The sequence below is a fragment of the Ictalurus punctatus genome, chromosome 12 (genome assembly GCF_001660625.3).
Source record: "Ictalurus punctatus breed USDA103 chromosome 12, Coco_2.0, whole genome shotgun sequence".
NCBI lineage: Eukaryota > Metazoa > Chordata > Actinopteri > Siluriformes > Ictaluridae > Ictalurus > Ictalurus punctatus.
Genome location: NC_030427.2, coordinates 26,716,075 through 26,738,710, shown reverse-complemented (window position 1 = coordinate 26,738,710; position 22,636 = coordinate 26,716,075). Strand labels below are relative to the sequence as shown.

Here is a 22,636-nt window from a genome sequence, read left to right as displayed (position 1 = left end):
CTTTCGCGACCGCGCCCACTTGCTGAAGGAGTACTGGGTGTTTTACGAGCAGCTCCACTCTACAGTGCAGCGCGTGTCTGATGATGACGAAGACGAGGAAGAGGATGAGGCGGAGACCGACGGAAGGGTGCACGGTGCGGGGGAAGGTCGGCGACTCGAGACGTCCGAAAATCCAAAAAATCAAAGGCACATCCAGGTATCGTTGCAAAACCAAAGAAAAAGGCCAACTGGTCGTTTTTATTTGAACACCTTCACCTCAGCTGACATGTGTTGGCTACATTTTAAGGGGAAATTGCGTCTTTCCGAGATGACGGATGCGCGGAGCGGAGAAGAAGATCCACAGTCCCACCTCAGCGCTTCACAGAGTCCTGTCTGTGCCAAGAACTGTTCGCGCATGCCGAGCGGAGAGAAAGTTGTGCTCTGGACAAGGTTCAAAATTCAGTTTAAATACATTTTAAACGCAAATCTGGGCTTGACGAATCGAACAAATAATAATTATTATTATTATTATTACTATTATTACTATTATTATTATTATCACGACCTGCACTACCGGTCAAAAGTTTGTGGACACCCGACTGAAATGTTTCTCACGACCTTTAAAAGCCTTTCGATCTGAAGGTGTGTGATTAAACGTGTGAAATCGGTGTCGTAGACAAAATATAATCGTTCCGACGTTTTCGTTTCTTTCATTAGAAAACTACCATTTTATTTACAAATAAATATTCATTTAAACGGACGACTCTGAGGGAAATATTCCGAAAAGCAGCCGATGAGAGTCTGGTGTAGGTGTGAACTCCTTTAATACTGTTTAAAAAGCATCTCGGGGAAATTCCCCAAGAAATCGCTCGAGAAAACGCCAAGAATACATTTCTGGAATATTCTAGGCGAAAAGTGTCGACTTTGAAGATGATAAAATATTAACTTTGATTTATTTTGGATTTTTTTTTATCACAACATAATTCCCATAGCGCCCTTTGTGTTACTCCAGAGTTTTGATGACTTTATTATTATTATTATTATTATTATTATTATTATAAAATGTGGGGAAATGAATAAAAATAAAGAACGAGTGTGTGTAAACTTTTGCCTGGTAGTGTATATACAGTATTTATGATAATATCTTCACCGTGAAAACATTTTTTTTAATTTATCATCATATTATATGACCATAGTAAATGTTCCTCTGTGTGATTTTTCTTCTCCTGATTACTATGTTTCCGAGTTTCCGAATCCGAGTATGGAATAAAACTTGGAGGTGTGTGTGTGTGTGTGTGTGTGTGTGTGCGCGCGTTTAAACAGAGAGGCAGATCGTGTGATACTCACTACATGTCAGAAGAGAGGAGCCTGTCAAAGCACCTTTACTTCTATTGCTGCTCAGCTGGGTGGTAAAACAGCCACGGAGGTCAGTAGGATTATTTTACAAATTCGACACACCACTAAATAGGTGTATAGTGTGTCAAATTATTATTTATTATTATAATAATTACTGAGATCTCTATTGCACATTTCACTATCGATACCCATGGAGTAATCGATATTATTTTCTCTTTGCCGTTGTTGTAGTTAGCTTCAACTGGAATTCATTGCAATGGAAGTTAATGATTGTAAATACATTGTGTTTATTTATTTATTTATTTTTATTTTATTTTTTTTATTTATTTTTTTTTATAATGTTTTTAGTTTATTGTTTAGTATTGTTTTTATTTATTTTATTTCCAAATGCCTGTGCTGATCTTATCAAATGTGGTATCAAAAACTCCATAGAAAAAAAATAAAATAATTAAAAACTAAATAACATCCAGAATACCTGAACATTTAAAAAAAAAAAAAAAAAAGCTGCACCGTTAATGGTCTAACTGACCAAATACTTTAATTTTTGTAATTGCGTTCTAAAGAATTCAGCATTTCTCAGTGTATGACTATATTGATTTTGTTCATTTATTTATTTATTTATTTATTTATTTATTTTACTGTAAAACAATTTTGTAGATTTTACTCACGTTAATTCAGGCAGAATCTCGTTTTTCTTCTGCTTTTATCCGTAGGTCGGTGCACGCTATCAGGACCTCGTAAAACTATTCCGCAAGTCCACGGAGCAGCATCACAGCAGCCACGTGGACACCGAGGGCCAGTTCCACCCGACTGAAGAGAAACCGGACTAGTGCATGTCCACAACTCATATCACATTTCCTGATGTATTTATATGGATTCAGAACGCTCGTAGCACCAACTCGCCAGCCAGATAAGCTAGTCCTAAAGAAGGAGGAGGCTCTTCGTGTGCGACGTCTCCTCTTTTAGTCTGCTTAGTTCAAAATATTTGGGGCGCGTAGGCAGTTAATGAAGAGCTTTAGTTTAAAAAAGAAACAGTTTCTCGATACTATTGGAAGCGCTCGGATTAAACGTGGACAGACGGAAGTGCTGTCTGTGATCGGTACGTGATGCGTATGTGACGGCGAACCAGAACATCTTGAAAAAGGGCGTTGTTCTCGAATACAGTGTTTGTAGTTGTATTTTTGGGGAGCGTTGTTCACGAATGCTTTCTTTTAGTAAAAGCTTCATGGAGCTGGTCGTGGTCACGTATCCCAGGAACACCAGGCGTGACACGGGAATACACTCCAGATATGATGCCAGTCCCATCACTCACGTACATATTCACACACTTATTTGTACCTAGTTACGACTGCTCGTATTCAATCCATCTACCAGCGTGTTTTTGGGAGGAAACCAGCGAAGAAATATGGAATGCTGAAGTGGGTTAACGATGGTTAAAGGTTGTAGAGTCAGCTGGTCTGATGATATTAAAATGCAGAGACTGTACACTGTTGCTAACTTGGAAAAAACACCGAAACCTTTACCAGATTTACCAGGACATCATCTCAGAGACATGCCTAAACATCTGGATAATCATCATCATCAATGCATTAATGTGTTGGAGCTGTGCTGAAAGAGAGCTATAGGTCATTTACATTTTTATGATCAGTATTAAATAAATAAAATAAAAGAGTTCATGCACATCACTGATGGCTCAGTCTGAAAAAAAATAAACCTTAGGTGTGAAGCAAAAATCCCATGTGTGAGATGTTTCTGTTACAGATTAAACTTGCATACTTCGTCAGTTATTTTATTTTTTTTAATTATTATTAATTATTTTATTTTATTTTATTTTATTTTTATTTTTTTTACAGTTGTGCTGTCCTCAGAGTGATGTGGCAGTAAAACAATTGACACAACAATCCTGTAATAATAATTTCTCGTATGAATTATACTCAACAAACGCTGTGAAACGACGGGAGGCTTTTTGATTGACGGAGAGTTGGACCAATCCGTGTCTTACATCTCACCTACTGTAGATCAGATTGACCAATCGCTGTGCGCGCTTCCGGGACGGGTTTTTCTGTTTTGGTCCCGCCTCTTTTATGGACACACGGAGAGAGAGAGAGAAAGAGAGACGTTATAAATACAGCTCAGGCGTTCGTCTTTTCCGTTTCGTTTTCCGCTGTAATTGAATTCCCTGATGTTATTTAGCTCTCATGGCGGATTTTGTGTCTCGCCTCTTATTATTGTGTGTTTTCTCTGCGGTTGTTTGGAGCTCTGTACTGGCCGCGCGCAGTGATGTGATGGAGCTGAAGGACTTGGATTTTGACTACATAGCCGCCGAGCAGGAGACCATGCTGGTCAAGTTTTATGCTCCCTGGTAAAAAAAAAAAAACAAAGGAAAAATGTTTTCTTCTCTCTCACTCTCTCTCTATAAATATATATATATATATGACTTGCTTATAAAACGCATGCTTTGTAGAAAGTCGCAAAACTGTTTGTTTTGCACACTTCCGGTTGTTTGGATAGGCAATGAGCTGTCCATGGTATCTATAACACTGAGAGTGTGAAGTATTAGTGACAGAATATTAAACCCACTGACAGGTGAAGTGAACAGCATTGATTATCTCATTACAATGGCACATGATATGGGGTGGGATTTATTTATTAGGCAGCAGGTGAACAGTCAGTTCTGAATAAAGTTGACGTGTTGGAAGCAGGAAAAATGGGCAAGCGTAAGGATCTGAGCGACTCTGACAAGGGACGAATTGTGGCGGGGATCTCCGAATGGTCTTGTGTTACGATATGTAGTGGTTAGTACCTACCAAAAGTGGTGAACGGGCTACAGAGGTCACAGACTCCGAACACCCAAACCGAGCAGCTGGAAAGAGACTGGAAAGACCTATGAGAATGAGCGCATTAATATACAGCTGTTGTTTGCGGCTGCGCCACTGGCGGAGCTTCTCTTATAGAAAAGAAACACCTTCTGACCTGCAGATTCGAGAATTCAACTCTGCCGTGGTGTAAAATAATAAAAGCGCTCTTTCAAGCTGCGTTTCTGCCGGTTTTAGTTCTAACACTACGTGTATTTGTGTTGATTTGTGTATGCAGTTAGGCGTGTAGGTGTTAAACACGCGGTAGGTGTTAATTTAACACTCGGAGACTTTCGTCCTCACTGGGGGATTGTGCTGTTGATGATGATCCTCGTCTCCTTTGCTCCAGGTGTGGCCACTGTAAGAAACTCGCTCCTGAGTTTGAATCTGCTGCTGCAAGACTTAAAGGCATCGCAACTTTAGCCAAGGTAAAGATCTAAGAAAACTTTTCAATATGAAAAAAAAAAGAGAGGTTTTAGAAATATCGATGTTTCATGAGTCGGCTGGTCTCGGATCTGTCTTGAGATTTTACAAGAGATCATCCGAAAACCATTAAAAAAAAGACAGTGAGTTTCCGGGCATCTATACAGTCTCCTACAATCTATATGCCCGATGGATCTGATTAGAGTTCCCCACTTTTTTCAGCTTCGAAATGGCTTGCTTTTCTCCCATAGACAGCTTTCTGGTCTTCATATTGGTTTATCTTTTTTTTTTTCTTTTTTTCTTTTTTAGCAACAAATGCGGTCTTCACAGGCGAAACCCAGGGCTCAAACCAAGAGTAGATGTTCAGATCTATTAATTGGAGCAAGTGACCGATCTTGACCTATCAATATTTTTTTGTGACGTTCCAACGTTTTTTTCGTTCAAATGGGTGGGGTCAAGTTGTTTAACACATCTAGATGTAAATATCATGAAAGGAAAGCTGCAATTCTGATCTGATCTTTTTGATTTCTTACCCAAACGTCTTCAGTGTATAGCAGAAGAATCGGCCGTGCCGTGGAGCTTGATCATGACTGGGGTTTGGCTGTGAAGGTCCGTGTCTTGTTACGGGATGTTTTCTCTCGTTTACAGGTGGACTGTACGTCAAACACGGAGGTTTGTGGGCGATTTGGGGTCACCGGATACCCTACTCTTAAACTATTTAAGAACGGGGTGGAAACATCGACCTATGATGGTCCTCGTTCATCAGGTGTGTTTGTAGGCGGATGTTTGGGTGTCAACCCTGCACTGTGGATATAAAGTGTGGCCTTCTTCTTTTCTCTGTCGATTGTGTCTGTCTGTAAAGTCAGGATTTTGAGTGGCAGATTTACTTTACAGACCTTTAAAAGTATGTCTAATCGTACAAAAAGTCAACCTATTGTTAGCTAAATTTCCAATGAATACATGGAGAAATTGTTACAGTACAGCTTTAAAATGATCTTTTAATACTGGACCCCACGCCTGTGAATATTACGATGACGTAATCACTACAAGGTTTCCATTACATCTGCTGATCATATATCTTTTAAAAGGTCTATGAATACAGCCTCAGAACGTTAAACGCGCTCCATTACAGATGGAATCGTGGACCAGGTGAAAAAGCAGGCGGGGCCCGACTCCATGCTGCTGAACAGTGAAAAAGACCTGGAGGACTTCATCAGCCACTTTGATCCTAGCGTGGTCGGTGAGTGCTTCGGACCAGGTGTCTCTTTCATTCTTTTATACAGCGGCGGTGTTGAATTCTTGATTCTGACCGGTCAGACACTCATTCTAATATGTTATCCTTTCTATAGTAAGAACTTACACGGGGACTCGTAAGACAGATGCTTCAATTCAACAGATTTTTAAATACGTATATCTTTTATATATAATCGACACGGTGATGTTTTCAGTGACGAGAGGTTTATTTAGCTTTTTTTTTTTTTTTTTGAAGGAGTCTCCAGTGTTGGTGCTTTGTAACAGTCCGAAGTAAAGCGATAACTTAACGCAAGAGAACTTTCTGGCAAGTGAATGACGGTTTATAGCTGTTATAACGCAAGTGATAAGCTGAACTGAGTTGTTATGTGGACGTTTCACATCGTTCACTGGGTAAACGTATGACATTGAGTCTCTCTTTGTTTACAACATCCAGGAGTGTTTGAGAGCAGCGACAGTCCACAGCTGGTGGAGTTTCTGAAAGGAGCTAACCTGATGAGGGACAGCTTCCGCTTCGCTCACACCACCGACATGCAGCTCGGCCTCAAATACGAGCTCACGGCAGAGTAAGAGACGTGAAACTTTGGGCCCAATTTGGACATTTTCACTTCGGGGTGTAGTCACTTTTGTTGCCAGCGGTTTAGACATTAACGGCTATGCGTTGAGTTATTTTGAGGGGACGGCACATTTACACTGTTACACAACTTGCACACTCACTACTTTACATTGTAGCACAGTGTCATTTCTTCAGTGTTGCCAAATGAAAAGATTTAATCAAATATTTATACAAATGTGAGGGGTGTACTTACTTTTTGAGACACTGTAAGTGCAAAATCGGTAAAGGAAATGCATTAAACAAGCTCTCTAACGTGTTTGTCTCCGAAGGGGTGTCCTGTTATTCAGGCCTCCCAGGTTGGCCAGTAAGTTTGAGGACAGCGTGGTTCGACACAGAGGCTCGTTTTCCATCACTGGTTTACGCCGCTTCATCAGAGACAACATGTAAGCATTTTCCCTCTTTGAATTTGACTGGAAATGACAGCCAGTATCTCCTTTTGCATTTGTATTACAGTTATGGTATTTCTATGTTTAATGAATAAATTGAGGGTGAAAGCGGTCTGTCGTAATAAAGCTTTTAGTCGTTGTGTCTGCACTTTACGTTGCTTCAAAATGCATCAGAAGATGATGTTAAAGCTCAGGATTCGGATTTCGGGGCACGCGAACTGTGTTGTTATTAAACCATAGCTGGTGAGCTTCCAGGTCGGATTAGTGAATATCTGAGCACTTGTAAGCAACTTGGTTTTTCAAGGTCGCAGTCGAGCCCGCGTAGTGAAACCCGTATGTCTGTACACGTCTGCGCAGTTACGGAATCTGCCCACACCTGACCAAAGAAAATAAAGATCAACTGAGGAAGAGAGACCTGCTGACGGCGTATTATGACCTGGATTATCGACGCAACCCCAAAGGCTCCAATTACTGGAGAAACAGGTGAGTAGGTGTAATGTATAAAGACAGAAACGATCTCGTTATACTCCAAGGTTATGTGTGCTGTTTCGCTCAGAGTATTAAAGGTGGCGTCGCAGTACAAGGATCATGGCCTGCACTTCTCAGTGGCTAACCGGCAAGACTTTCTGGACGAGCTTGAAGAAGAGTACGGTCTGGGCACGACGGAAGGGAGCGACATGCCGTTCGTCACCGTCAGGACTCGATTAGGACACAAATACACCATGCGAGAGGAGTTCACGTACGTCCGGTCACATGGGACTCACGCAACATTCGGAAGATATCAGTGACTTCTGAGCACTAATTAAAGTATGACCGATTATCAGTCGGAGCTCGTGACGACCATTTCAGTTTGGTGCGATAAAAGAAAAAGGCGCTGATTAAATATGTCTAGATTTAGATATCCGTGACGTGTTTAGTGATTCTGGTGCTGATATGATTCTGATTGGCTGGCGTGGATTCTTATTTACGTGTTATTCAGAAATTTCACCTTATATTAATGTCACTTAGGTTTGTTTTTTGTTTTTTTTTCTTATTGACATCTTTAGAAATATGCTTAAAATTTGTGGGGGGGTTTTTTTAATAAAAGACATATCTATAGATTGCTGGGATATTTTGTCGAATTTAAAACTACGATGTGATTCCTTTCCAGGCGAGATGGAAAGTCTTTAGAAAGGTTTTTGGAGGATTATTTGGCAGGCAGACTGAAGCGTTATGTAAAATCAGAGCCTGTACCCACTAACAACAACGGACCAGTCAAGGTGTGTATGCGTAGTTTATTAATCTGAGCTTCTGTATGGGTTTAATGAGCCTTTTTTGTGTTACATTTTTACAAAAAGTGGGATAATTGTTAATATGTTCCATTACGACAACCTGAATCTGGCTTAGATATGAAATCTGAAACTAGCGAAATAATGTTTTTAAAAAAATACTTTCTTTCTTTCTTGTTTTTTCCTCAAAAAAAAAACATAAAAATGTCTTGTTTACCCTCACATTGTTCACCATTGAGATCATGTAACGGTGTTGGAATTTTTAATATAAATGTCATAATTGTGTTGCTTTAGAGTATAGTCAGATGCCCTGGATATATATATATATATAGGACACGACAAATAAGTAGTGAGCGGATTGTGAAAATCATCCTAAATGTCATCAAATCTTTTTTTTTTATTATTAAACTTATTAAATAAACAAATTTGAGTGAGCTCCAAATGTAAACGCTGTCACTTCAGAGGTCTGGCTTTGTTCATTTAAGTAACCAAGAGCTGAAAATCTTATCAGAAATCGTGTTGAACTTCGTGTTTTTGTATTATTATGTCGCAAAATGTAAGAGCCAATCAGGTTTGAGTATGCAAATAAAGCAGGCCATGCAACACCAGTTTAACAGGGGAAGGGGGGTGAGTGAATTGTACGTTTGCATATTTATAGGATCTAGATTTACTGACCGTACGAGTACTTCTACACAAAAACAAGTATCATAAGTGTGACAAGAACGAATTTAAAAGAGCTTTATTTTTCGTTTTCATACTCGTCACGCTTTCATGCTTCCTGTTTGTATTCAGGTGGTCGTCGCGGACACGTTTGAGGAGATTGTGAACGATCCAGAGAAGGATGTACTGATTGAATTTTATGCTCCGTGGTGTGGCCACTGCAAGAAACTCGAACCGAAATATACAGAGCTCGGACAGGAGGTGAGACACCACAGTGGCTACGTTTACGTGCACATCAAATTCCGTTTAAGGTCTATAACCGGGCTGCAGCCATAATCCGAGTACGAGGTTTATACGCGTACAGGCGTCCATACATGAATGCGTCCATTTAGCCTGAGTTGCCATTCGTAAACACCTAGCCTACAGCTGAGCGTCTGTTATCACCCACAATTCCTTGCAGACTGAGCGTGCGCATAGATCTCCTTTCAGTGGAGTTTCTGAATAAGGTGTGTTTACATGCAATAAATTTCCGATTCTTGCAGACATTTATATATTCCAGCGTTGGGAATCAGAGTATCGTATTAACCTGAATCAGGCAATCAGACTGCGGCGTTAACCTGCCTCGATACTAATTCCAATACTAACACTGCCAAATTCCGATTAATATCGGACTATTGATGTGCACGTACGTGTAGTCATTCAGTACGTTTACATGGACAACGATAATCCGATATGAACCCGATTAAGACGATACTCAGATTAAGAAACTAGCATGTGAACAGAGATTATTGATGATCCTTAATCCGATTAAAGTCATACTCGAAGTAAACACGAATAGAATTAAGACGTGTGGAGTATTCCTGTTTTAGTCGCGTTACAGACACGTACACACCTTAATCACACTATTAACGTCGTGTGAGAGTCTTCACCGCGTTTTGTGACAGGACACCGTTTGATGGCAAACGAGAGCACGGCTGCGTCCAAAACCGTGTACTCACCTGCTGTATAGGAGGAGAAATATACGTATTTTGGCTACTATATAGACGGTAAGTACGCGGTTTGGGACGCAGCCCACGGCTTCAAGCAGTCGTCTATTTGCACGTACAGCACGACAAATAATTAACCGCACTTCAAGCTTTTGTAAAATTAAAAATAAAAACACCCCAAACTGTATACGGTACCATAACGAAGATGAACTGTTTGTCGATACGTGAAATTCTGGAGGGACGTCGGACGGCGTGGCGTGGTGACGTAATGACGTGTGCTGTTAATCACTCTATGTTCTATAACATGTAAAACAGGAACATGACGGGAGTATTCTAAAAGCGACTCATGTAAACACCTTAATCACAATATTGTCTTATTCAGAATAAGCTCAATAATTAGATTATTGCTGTTTATGTAAACGTAGTCACTGATGCCTACTTTTATGTACTGTTAACTAATTTTGATAAGAAATTAAATGTACCACATTCATGCAATTTTCCTTCCTCAGCTTTCCAGTGATCCCAGCATCGTGATTGCCAAGATGGACGCCACTGCCAACGATGTCCCTCAAGGCTATGATGTAGAAGGGTGCGTATTCAAAACTCTCACTATTCACGGTTATTTGTTCCTTCGTTAAAGTTGTTTTAACTAGTTGCTCTTTTAACCGTTTGCTGTTTCTGCAGATTTCCCACGATATATTTTGTTCCTGCTTTGAGGAAGAATGAACCGAGGCGATATGAGGTAACATTCCCTAGAATTAAATTCTAAAGTTAGATTCCGTCTGCAAAATCAACACAGAGTGCTTAGTTTTGAATAAATGACTTTATTCAGAATGACTCAGTGTCATTAAAAAAAGCGCACTTTCCCATAATTTGACACCCAACCATGTCGTGATTCTCCAAGGGATTAGATTTGCCTCTTTAATCTGATTTTAGTATTGGACATAAAGCATTTTGGGATGCACCAGGGGCTTCGTTGCAAGTATTAGAAGTATTTGGACTAAAATTCTACCATTACACTATTACGGCTTCCTGTTTGACTTAAACTGGCTAGAAAATACAGGTTGTGTTAAGAGAAAGGGCTAAACACACAAAGCGCACATCACCCAAGCTAAAAGCGCGTGTCCCTTTCATACACGCTTACCGTGAGTGTACAAGTGTGAGGTTCTTGTGTGTGAATGCTCGATTAACATGTTTTGTTTGGGTGCCAGGGTGGCCGTGAAGTCAAGGACTTCCTCAGCTTCTTGAAACGGGAAGCGACCAGCCCCTTGGTGCTTAAAGGAGTGAAGGAAGAATTGTGATGTATCACGAATGCGAAGGGGATGCTGGGAAATGTGGTTTGTTTCATCCGTCTCATTCGTCCGGTTGTGCGATAATGAAGGTCACACGGGTCCTCCAGATGTTCAGCCATACATATCGGTTTAGGAAGGTGACGAGATGAACATGAGAAGCACCAAAGTGTCGTGTTTCATATTCACGAATCACTTCTCAGGAAGTGTGTAGCAGCCTGGGAAAACCCTTCGTAAAGCCATTACGTTTTTGGGATTTTTTTTTTTTTTTTTTACAGGCTTTCCCGAACCGAAATGATTTATATTATGCAAGTTTCCTAACTACAGGTAAAGTTATAAAACACTTGGGCGGCGTGCTGTTCTAGGAAAATAATCAAGAACTGAGACGTGGTCCGATGTGAAGCCGAATTACCGCTAACCCCCTAAATTAGTATATTATAAACAACAACAACAACAACTCTGACAAATCTCCACCGCAGCTACAATTTGATGGATTTTCCCAGACCGCCACACGAATACATTTGAGTTTGCCATGGAAAACCTTTTGTAGACTGGATGAACTTTTGGAGGTCCCTGTGGTCTTATACTGTTCCACTGATGCTGTTCCCGCACCACCTTGCTGTACTCTTTTACCTCATCCATTCATAAGTCCACGAGTCACGCCCATAGACTGCACGTTAGGCCATGTTGTACATTTATTCATTTCTTTTTTTTTTATATATAAAGTGAATATTTCTCTGTGATACTCCTGATTAAATGAATCTGATTTGATTATTTACCTCTGCCTGGCTGTTATGTTTTACCAGTGCATGACCAAGGAGAAAAGAAGGAACGGTATTCTTCACTTCCTGTCCGTGTAAAGGAATGACACCGGTTTCACAGTACACACCTGAAGTGCTCTCTTTTAGATTCTCCCGCTTTACTGATCTTTTTTTTCTTCTTCATGTACTTCATGTGCTTAAGGCAGGGCGCCTTAATGGTTAGCACATTTGCGATTCCCGTCGTGTGTGGAGTTTGCATGTTCTCCCCGTGCTGCGGGGGTTTCCTCCCCCAGTCCAAAGACATGCATGGTAGGCTGATTGGCGTGTCTAAAGCGAGAACGTCCATGTGGAATTGAGGTCCAAAACCATTTCCATGGTACTTTAAGCTGTACCATCCTCAGCAATCTCCAGGCTGTAGCCTCAGGTTGATGAGCGCTCCATCCAGAGGTAGGGCATCAGGATGGATCAGGCAGGACCAAAGAGCAGAAAGGGTCAGGATCACTGACATCTCCATAAAATCATGTGTGGCTCGACAGCAGGAGAGAGCGACGGAGGTAAAGATTATCAATCAGGTATGTTGGTAGATTACAATGGAGAGGGTGAGAATGACAAAATTACGCAGTGATTATCCTTTATACTTTGCCGCCATTTTGAGAAACATCAGTTCGTGGACTCGGAGCGGTGAGGAAGAACCTCAAGTTGTGAAGGGGTGAGTGTTACAGGAGCGCACTTTCTCCGTTTAATGTTGTGAACACGGTGGATTAGTGTTAGTTTGTGTGGTATAATTATCGTGGTGTATAAATATCTTGAAGCTGCGATTGGCCTCTGACTTACAGGCGCTAAACCACTAGTGGTCTGTCGTAGTCACTGTCATCATTCCTGATCATTGGGATAATTGGGAAGGGGTAAAAGTGGTACAAAATCGACACGTTGGCAAATCACTGAGTCTTAAGAGAGTCAGCACTGTAGTACAGAACACCACGTGACATTTTTTTACACACCATTGAACATTTACACCTACTTTAAGCTATTTTAAATAAACTTTCTGTACAACAAGGTTATTAAAATTCATATTGTTAAATATTCGTGTTCATCTGGACAAGAAGAAATGGACGCTACAGATGACTCACTGCTGCTGTAAAACGACACACCAACACCAGGACGATGGGCTTCCTGTAGCAGCGGGACAGCGTCCGGCGAAACGTAAGTCGCTCGTGGAAAATTTTCGTTTCGAAAGCGTGTGGTCTGAAAAAACATTCGGGAAAGTTGCTTTCGGTCCTTCCTGACCTTCATGATCTAGGATTTACCATGTTCACTTCAGCATTACAAATACTAAACACGCAAGCCACTGTAGAAACCGGTCTTCTTTTACATGACGTTTTTTTTATATTATAGGCACCTTACACGAACAAAACATTTGTATATAAAAAGGATAACCCGAAATAACTAAGGAATAAAGCACTTGGGGGCATGCTGTTAGAGGAAGATAATCCACCATGATCCTGTGTGAAGTGGAGGGAAGTTACTATAACAGCATGTGCCTTAGTGTTTTATTCCACGTGTTCATACCACAGGAATTTTCAATTTGACATACATATACACAGGTGCATCTCAAGAAATGTGAATATTGTGAACAAGTTCATTTTTTCCATAGTTTAATTCAAAAAGTGGAATTTTCATATAGTCTAGATTCATTACACATATTTCAAGCCTTTTGTTGTTTGTTTGTTTTAATCTCGATGATTACGGATTACAGCTCATGGAGATCAAAAATCCAGTATCTCGAAATATTCGAATAAAGAATTTATAATACAGAAATGTCCTGATGACCTGAGACGACTCTAATCAGCGAATTAACTCAAAACACCTGTAAAGGTTTCCCGAGGCTTTAATCTCTCAGTCTGGATCAGTACACAATCACAATCACGGGGAAGATGAATGTAAATGCTGCATTTCATTTGGAAATCAAGGTTCCAGAGTCTGGGGGAAGAGAGGAGAGGAACAGAATCCGAGCTGCTTGAAGTCCAGTGTGACATTTCCACGGTCAGTGATGATTTGGGTTGCCAGGTCATCTGCTGGTGTTGGTCCAGTGTGTTTTCTTAGAGCACTTCATGCTTCCATCTGCTGACGAGCTTTATGGAGATGCAGATTTCCTTTTCCAGCAGGACTCTGCACCTGCCCACAGTGCCAAAACTTCTAGTAACCGGTTTACTGACCGTGGTATTACTGTGCTTGATTGTGCGACTCGCCTGACCCGAACCCCATAGAGAATCTACGAGAGACACCAGACCCGACAATACAGACGATCTGAAGGCCGCTATCAAAGCAACCTGGACTTCCAGAACACCTCAGCAGTGCCACAGGCTGATCGCCTCCATGCCACGCCGCACTGATACAGTAATTCCTGCAAAAGGATTAAAGCCCTGACCGAGTATCGAGCGTATAAATTAACATACTTTCCACAAGGTCGACATTTCTGTATTATAAATTCTTTATTCAAATATTTTGAGGTACTGGATTTTTGATTTCCACGAGCTGTAACCCGTAATCATCGAGATTAAAATGAAAAAAGGCGGCTGGAAATATTTCACTTTATGTGTAATGAATCTAGACTATATGAAAAGTTCCACTTTTTGAATTAAATGAACTTTTCCACAATATTGTAATTTTTTAAGATGCACCTGTGTGTGTGGGTGTAATATAAATAAATAAATTATAAATAATTGTATTTCATTCAGAGGGACCCGGTCATTATTTCCATGGTTACGGCGTGAGGTTTGAGAGATGCCACCTAAATGCTTTGCAGCTGGCAAACGGTGATGAAAATCTTCAGGAACAAGATGTGATTACTACAGAATCGACAAATGTGCCACAATGATGTAATGATCGCGTGCGACGGCCATGTGATCTCGGAAAATAACCTCTCTTGAAATCACAAGAAAAATACATTTGAGATCTTAAAATTCCATTACTCGAGGCATTTCTGGACTCGTGTCATTTTCCCTGCTCCAACACACCTGAACTGGACGAACACTAAAACTGTGCAGGACAAGAGTTCTCTAGAAGACCTCTACCTTATTATAACTGTACAGTTTAAGAGCCGCTTCCTGTTTCTTCACAGGGCTGGCGTTTTCAAGTATTAACAGTAACGGTGCTGATTACGTGCTACATTAAACGGAGTTAGTAAAGAACAAAAGGGCACAAACTATAGGAAAAAAAAAAGTTTATTTTGAATTCTGAACCCTGGTTCCTTGACAGCTCTAAAGGAAGAAAAAAAAAATCAAAGATACCGAAAAAAAAAACAAAAAAAACAATCCAAAAACCACTTAGAGTAACAATTATCATCATCAACGCATTCAATTAATCTTTATCCTGCAGTCACATGCCGTTTTATGAAACCAGAGATGCAAAGTTAAGAACAGGAAGGGAAAATAAAACACATTTCCAAAATGTGGACGATGGAATAAATAACGCTGGCAGGAACGAGTGGACAAGCGACGTCCGAGGGGTCGGCCCACGCTCACTCCGGACTGACGGAGGCAGAGACGGTCGGCTTTCGGTTTCGGTAAAAGCGGCAAAAAATTAACATCTCGTCCAAAGAAAACAATAAAAGAAAAAAGCGGCGCACGCGTTAGCCGGATTTTATTTTGCGCGCTCTATTTTGAGAGTTTTGAGGAATTAAGCCAATAGGAAAACTCGGTAGTGTCCAAAAACAGAACAATCTTTCCGATTCCCGGTTTTGTTTTGTTTTCTCCAACAGTCTCTGCCTAGCGTAGAAGCGGTGTAAGGAGGAAACGCATGCATGAGGTGTGTAGGGAGGAGACTTTGGCGTTTTTACTAGGACTGGTGAGTTGCACTGCCTTTGTGAACACGAGCACACCGTCACAATTCACCAATTATATAAATCCTGTTGATACACGTTAAGTTGAAAGAAGGGAGGTTTTTTACATGGAAAACACAGATGACGGCACGGTACGGTATCCCCTTGCCCCGTGCGTGTGTGCGCGCGTGTGTGTGAGTGAGAGAGTGAAGAGGAAACGTTTACAGATCATCCAAAGTGTGTGCGCGTTCTATATTCCCACTCTCTCGGTACTGAATAACATCTCAAACAAACCTAAGATAAAACAAATGGTTCTGTTGGTGAAGAGCGAGGCGATGTAAAGACAGACACAGATTCTCTCCCTCGTCTCTCCAGCCCTCCCTTCCCTTCTTTCCACCATTTAGCGGATGGCCTTGACAGGGCTCTTGAAGCTGGAGGCTGCCTGCAGCTGCAGCTGGTACGCCATCGGGTGGATCTTGAAACCGTAGAGCCTGGGTTAGACAGAAAAGTAAAACAAGGTCATGTAGACGAGGACAGCAAAGTACATATCGGAAAATATCCGACTGCGGCTATATTTTTTGTTGTCGCGGTTGCTTTCTACAATAATACAGTTTCCGCAATCAGCTACACTGCCGGTCAAAAGTTTGTGGACACACGACGAATGTTTCCCGTGATCTTAAAAGCCTTTTGATGTGAAGGTGTGATTAAACGTGCGAAATCGGTGTCGAAGACAAAAATATAACCGTGCCGTCGTTTTCGAAAATGTAGGGAAATAAAGAATGTGTGCGTGTGTAAACTTTTGAGCAGTAGTGTGTGCGGGATTGTTAACGTTAGGGTATTAAGTGTACGTGCTGCACCGTAAACCAAACAAACGAATAGGTTTAAATGAAGCGATGTCGCACTGAAACTCTCATCACGGTAGTCAAAACATCTGGTTTGTACTGTACACATGTTCTGTACCTAAACCAGATCGTTTGTTCCACTGTTGCGTTGCAGTAAGCTCAATGAACCGAACTGATCTGAGAAATGCCCAGTCGTATGGCATCAATCCCTCCCCCCGAGTCTCATCAATCCATCTTGATGTGCTGGTTCGGAAGAACTACACTACTAGAGGAGCAAAAGTTTGTGGACACCTGACCATCACACTCATATGTCCTTGTTGAATGTCTCATTAAACGTAGTCACTCTTAGAGGAAAGGGGGGGGGGGCACGAGAGGACACGAACCTGGGCACAAACTGGTTGGCAGGCCTCTTTGGCCGGTACTCGGGGTGCACCATGAAGAGCATGTGGGGGAACCCGGTTCCAAAATAAGCTCCATCGGTGTGGTGGTGCCGGGACGACTTCGGCGTGTACACGTCCATACATTTAGGACAGTAGAGCTTGACCATGGCCTCGCCTGGGATATCGGACAGCCCTAAAGACACACAGGAACATACACATGTTACAGAAAAGAATGATAAAACACACACACACACACACACACACACAATTATTAAGATTACATCTTGATTACGGTAAGAGAAATTACCATAATTTTTCTCCATACGTCTTTAAACTTATGTTTAGACAGACACAAAGCTCAAATCTGTTTGTTCAGCATGAAAGATTTTTTTCGACAAAAATCATATAAACTACACGTATATGTGATTTCTATCAGATCCGATCAAATCATATGGTGTGTAGAGTATTCTCAAATAAGCATTCCCAATATGGAGAAGAGGAGGAAAAAAAACCCAACAACCCAAAACCATGGAATAAACGCAGCATGAGTAAAGCAGAGAGAGAGGTGAGCACGTCTCTTTTCTTTGTTAAAAATCTCTCTTTTAGGTTCGTCATTCATTCAGAACCTCATGCAAAACACTCCACGGTGAAACCCCAGCGGCAGGCAAATACACACCGCACACTACAGCCGTTACTATAACAACGGATGCGAATGTCGCTACAGCGTGAACAAACAAATCCGATTTGGTTAAATTGGTGGCTGGCAAAATGACCAACCCGAGGACCTGGAACAAGAAGAGTACGTACCTGAGCTCTTTGGTTTCAGATTTTTGAGTTATCAGTTTTGTCGCGGATGTGCTACTTCGGACACCAGGATAAATGACTATGGCAGAGTTTCCCGTATGAACCAACAAACCCGCTGGCTTTATTTACTGTATTACATAACGTCAGCGCCATTATTCTTTCTTTTTTTTTTTTTTTTTACAGTTTAGTCATTTAAAAATCTCGCCAAGCAAAACGCAGGACTATAGCATCGCTAATACATAAGTCTAGCTAATATCAACCCCTGTTAAACTTAACAGCGATGCGGGCACTCGACGTGGAAAAATAGGATTTAAAAGAACTTCATCGGCATTTTTGAGCTGCGGCGTTAAAGAAAGAAAAGCCTTGGAAAGATCCGGATACGACTGTTAACTAGGAACTCACCGATAGGCAGCATAGGCTGGTTCTCACAGTAAACACGAGGGCAATAGCCAAAGTCCCCCTGCTGATATTTCTCCAGCTACAACAGAAAAAGGCAGAATGAGAACGACCGTCTCTCATACACTAACGATATACAGAACCTCAAACTGACTAGGATACAAATGATTCTTCAGTGAAGCCTTTCAGGACCACTAGGACACTGAATTCAACTCTGCCAAGGGGGCGCTGTACCATCTGAGCAATGCCACGGTTGGTAAGGATGTAGCGCGCGTGGATCAGGCCGTACAGCATCTCGGCCGCCTGTTCGATCAGGTCACTCTGATTCGGGTTGTCTTCCAGCTCCTCATCTGGCAGGACAGAGCGAGAGACAAAAACGTTTAGTGTTAACGCCGACGAAAGGAGGAAGAGCGTTCTGAACACAGTAACGCAATAAAGATTCAAACCCAGCACTACGACCAACTCGGGGAGAAAACGTGATTAAACACTAAATTAAATACGGCTGCGTGTTACAGGTGACGGGGAAAGTAACAGCGCACTGCATCTTTGAGAACAAGAGCACACGTGCAGGGACGCGCTCCGACTAACTTTCTGACCAAGCCCGACAGATATGGAACAGACTTCTGATTAGTGCTCACTGTCTCCGTCTTTCCCTCAGTCTCGCCCTCAGTCTCGCCGTCCCTCTCCCTCGGTCTCGCTGTCCCTCTCTCAGTGTCTCTCTCCATCTCACTGTCCCTCTCCCTCGGTCTCGCTGTCCCTCTCTGTGTCTCTCTCCATCTCACTGTCCCTCTCTATCTCACTGTCCCTCTCCCTCAGTCTCGATGTCCCTCTGTGTCTCTCTCCCGCAGTCTCGCCATGTCTCTCTTATTGTCCCTCTCCCTCGCAGTCTCTGTGTCTCTCTCACTGACCCTTCTTCAGTCCCGCCGTCTCTCTCGCGCTGTCCCTCTCATTGTCCCTCTCCCACAGTCTCAGTCTCTCTCTCGCTGTCCCCCTCTCAGTGTCTCTCCCTCTCCCTCAGTCTCGCCGTCCCTCTCCCTCGGTCTCTCTCCCGCAGTCTTGCCATGTCTCAGTGTCCCTCTCCCTCACCGTCTGTGTCCCTCTCACTGACCCTTCCTCAGTCCCGCCGTCTCTTTCACGCTGTCCCTCTCTCTCAGTGTCTTTCTCCCTCTCACTGTCCCTCTCCCTCAGTCTCCCCGTCCCTCTCTCTCCGTCCCTTCCTCCCCGTCTCACGTCTCTCCTCCTGTGTCCCTCTCCCTCTGTCTCGCCATCCTTCTCCCTCAGTCTCTCTGTCCCTCTGTGTCTCTCACCCTCTCACTGTCCCTCTCCCGCAGTCTCGCTTAGTGTCCCTCTGCCTCGCTGTCCCTCTCTCCTCGTCCCTACCCCCCCCAGTCTCGCCGTCTCTCTCTGTCTCTCTCCCTCAGTCTCACCGTCTCTCCTCCAGTGTCCCTCCGTCCCTCTGTGTCTCTCTCCCGCAGTCTCGCAGTGTCTCTTAGTGTCTCTTAGTGTCCCTCTGCCTCTGTCTCACTGTCCCTCTCTCCCCGTACCTTCCTCCCCCAGTCTCGCCGTCTCTCTCTGTGTCTCTCTCCCTCAGTCTCCCCGTCCCTCCCTCCCCCAGTCTCACCGTCTCTCCCCCAGTGTCCCTCTCCCTGTCTTGCCGTCCCTCTCCCTCAGTCTCTCCGTCCCTCTGTGTCTCTCTCCCGCAGTCTCACCGTGTCTCTCTTAGTGTCCCTCTTAGTGTCCCTCTCTCCCCATCCCTTCCTCCCTTCCTCCCCCAGTCTCGCCATCTCTCCCCCAGTCTCGCCGTCCCTCTGTGTCTCTCCCTCTCACTGTCCCTCTCCCCCAGTCTCGCCGTCCCTCTGTGTCTCTCTCCCTCTCACTGTCCCTCTCCCGCAGTCTCGCCGTGTCTCTCAGTGTCCCTCTGTCCCCGTCCCTTCCTCCCCCAGTCTCGCGGTCTCTCCCCCAGTCTCGCCGTCTCTCTGTCTCCCCGTCCCTCCCTCAGTCTCACTATCTCTCTCAACCGTGCTGTGCTCTTAAGAACAATACGGTCTAATGCCCTATTTATGCTTTTGTTGTTACACATGATCGTACGTGTAGACTGCTATATTGTAAGTTCCCACATTTCTGACCTGAAGCTAAAAAAAAAAAAGTCTGCCTTAATAATTAGGCTCGCCCAACGACAAAAGTGCTGACGGGTTCTGCTGACGGGTTCTACTGACCCGGTTCCAGATCCAAAATCATGTCCAGGGCTTGTCTGTAATGAGGAACCTGCTCGTTCAGCCCAGTGAGATTGAATTTATCCTGGATGTAATCCTCATCCACCTGAGCGCACACAGGGAACAGAGGCGTTAGCGAATAAAAACAATGGATGTTTAATGGAGTTACAGTGAACAGCAAGAAAGCAGAGAAGCTCGATACGAACCTCGCAGAAGAACTCGTTCCCACGTAGACCACAAAACCAAGAAATCCACGAAACTTCCTCTGAACTGCTCATTTTGGAGACTATAAGGGGAGAAGGGAACACAGTAAGAGGTTTTAGAGACAAAAAAACACTCAAATGGCTTCCTCTGAGGTGTGCAAGTGCTTTACATAGACTGTAGCAGCCATTATTCATACCATATATATATATATATATATATATATATATATATATATATATATATATATATATATATATATATATATGAGTGCACTTACATAAGCAGGACGGAGCAATTTGGGATTCATCCAAACAATTAAACCACACTACAGAATATACACACAATATAATCGAGTAGCATTTTTAACATGAGTGTTGTTCACCATCTCGGCTACGAGGCTAATCGCAGCTAGTCGTATTTACCGATTGAAAACAACAGATTCTGCGCTTGGTTTAGAGATCTCGGTTTAAAATAAACCGCGGAAGCAATGTGTGTGTTAAAACGTCCATACATACATCCCTTGGCTACAACCATTAATGACCGTTTTAAGAAAACAAGTCCAGCCACCTCTCAGTGTAGCGGACTGGATGAAATCAACATGGCGGACGGTTACACTGCTCACACTAGGCCGCATGAAAAGCGACAACCCCGAGCCTTATATTTACACCGATACACACAGATTCGCGTTCAGGACACACTCCGAGATACACACAGATTCGCGTTCAGGACACACCGGGTTACACAACCACTTCAAACCCATCACGGTTATATAAAGTGTGTGTTTGTAGACATTAAAAGGTATCTGGAAGAGGCTCACCTCCCGGTTCCGTGCTAAACTGCAGCAATACAAGCGCTCTCTGATGGGCGTGTGACGTATTAAGCAACGTGATGACGCATGTTTCCTCCTCTCGACCTGGAAAGTGAAGGCGGGGGTCTATGCAGCCCTGGTCCCTATAGTAACCCGTTACATTTAAAGGCCCTAGATATTATATATACTCAGCAAAAAAACAAACAACAACAACAACAAAAAAAACCCCTCATAGCCCATATTTAAATGCTGGTCCCTATAGAAACCCCTTTCATTTAAAGACAATAGATATTATATATACTCAGCAAAAAAACAAACAAACAAACAAAAAAAAAACGCCTCTCACATCCCACATTTAACTGCTGGTCCCTATAGAAACCACTTACATTTAAAGGACCTAGATACTATATCCATCCATCTATCCATCCATCTTCTACCGCTTACTCCTTCTTCAGGGTCGAGGGGGAACCTGGAGCCTATCCCGGGGAGCATCGGGCACAAGGCGGGGTACACCCTGGACAGGGTTAGATACTATATATACACTCAGCAAAAAAAGACCCATCCTCTCACATCTCACGTTCAACTGCTAGTCCCTATAGAAACCCCTTACATTTACAGGCCCTATATACTATATATACTCGGCAACAACAACAAAAAAAAAAAACCCCGAAACATCCTCTCACATCTCAGATTCAACTGCTTTTATTTCCAGCAAATTTCTTAACATGTGTACATATTTGTATTACCATAAAAAGATTCAACAACAGAGACAGAAACTGAACAAGTTTCAAAAACATTTGATGAACAGAAATGGAATAATGAGTCCCTGAACAAAGGTGGTGGTGGTGGTGGTGGTGTGGGGGCGATATTAAAAGTAACAGTCAGTATCTGCTCTAAGTACTACAGTGCATCTCATCCTCATGGACCGCACCAGATTTGTTAGTTCTTGCTGTGAGATGTTTCTCCACTCTTCCACTGAGGCATTTACAAGTTCTCGATCACGTCTGCAGGGACACACGGTTACATGTAATTTTCCACTGCGAGGACGATCAGCTGTCCTTCCTGTCTCCCTGTAGCACCGTCTTAGGCATCTTACATTACTGACATTGCAGTTTATTGCTCTGGACACATCTGCAGTCCTCCTGCCTCCCTGCAGCAGGTCTATGGCATGTTCACGCAGGTGAGAAAGAACACTAGACATCTTTCTTCTGGTGTTTTTCAGAGTCAGTAGAAAGGTCTCTTTAGTGTCCTAAGTTATTGTAACTGTGACCTTTATTGCGAAGCGCCTGTAAACTGTTCGTGTCTTAAGGACGGTTCCACAGGTGCATGTGCAATAATT

At 42.7% G+C, this 22,636-nt stretch overlaps 3 protein-coding genes across 6 annotated transcripts in view; 2 read left to right on the top strand and 1 right to left on the bottom strand.

Moving 5' to 3' along the window:
- The window catches only part of gon4la (gon-4 like a), a 19,770-nt gene extending 16,702 nt beyond the window's left edge, over nucleotides 1–3,068 (top strand). For 3 of the 4 annotated variants that reach the window (XM_017482283.3, XM_017482281.3, XM_017482280.3), the window contains 4 exons: nucleotides 1–196; nucleotides 287–429; nucleotides 1,303–1,405; nucleotides 2,049–3,068. The exon at nucleotides 1–196 is cut by the window's left edge and continues 23 nt beyond it. In XM_017482283.3, coding sequence (XP_017337772.1) covers nucleotides 1–196; nucleotides 287–429; nucleotides 1,303–1,405; nucleotides 2,049–2,165 — 559 coding nt within the window. In that variant the 3' untranslated portion in view covers nucleotides 2,166–3,068. The remainder of the gene's footprint in view (nucleotides 197–286; nucleotides 430–1,302; nucleotides 1,406–2,048) is intronic. The other variant, XM_017482282.3, reaches the window with a different exon arrangement.
- Nucleotides 3,069–3,392: 324 nt separating this feature from the next.
- Nucleotides 3,393–11,847, top strand: pdia8 (protein disulfide isomerase family A, member 8). The gene is made up of 13 exons (XM_017482284.3): nucleotides 3,393–3,697; nucleotides 4,540–4,618; nucleotides 5,262–5,379; nucleotides 5,746–5,853; nucleotides 6,301–6,430; nucleotides 6,750–6,863; nucleotides 7,224–7,349; nucleotides 7,423–7,605; nucleotides 8,017–8,125; nucleotides 8,927–9,055; nucleotides 10,290–10,369; nucleotides 10,465–10,522; nucleotides 10,992–11,847. Exons 1-13 carry the CDS (start codon nucleotides 3,534–3,536, stop codon nucleotides 11,079–11,081), a joined length of 1,488 nt encoding a protein of 495 aa, XP_017337773.1. The 5' UTR covers nucleotides 3,393–3,533; the 3' UTR covers nucleotides 11,082–11,847.
- Nucleotides 11,848–15,036: 3,189 nt separating this feature from the next.
- csnk2b (casein kinase 2, beta polypeptide) lies at nucleotides 15,037–21,408 on the bottom strand. The gene is made up of 7 exons (XM_017482388.3): nucleotides 21,307–21,408; nucleotides 20,492–20,571; nucleotides 20,289–20,391; nucleotides 18,307–18,422; nucleotides 18,079–18,154; nucleotides 16,876–17,065; nucleotides 15,037–16,141 (listed from the first exon to the last, which is right to left on the bottom strand). The coding sequence occupies exons 2-7, from the start codon at nucleotides 20,561–20,563 to the stop codon at nucleotides 16,051–16,053; spliced, it is 648 nt and encodes a 215-aa protein (XP_017337877.1). The 5' UTR covers nucleotides 20,564–20,571; nucleotides 21,307–21,408; the 3' UTR covers nucleotides 15,037–16,050.
- Nucleotides 21,409–22,636: the final 1,228 nt, after the last annotated feature.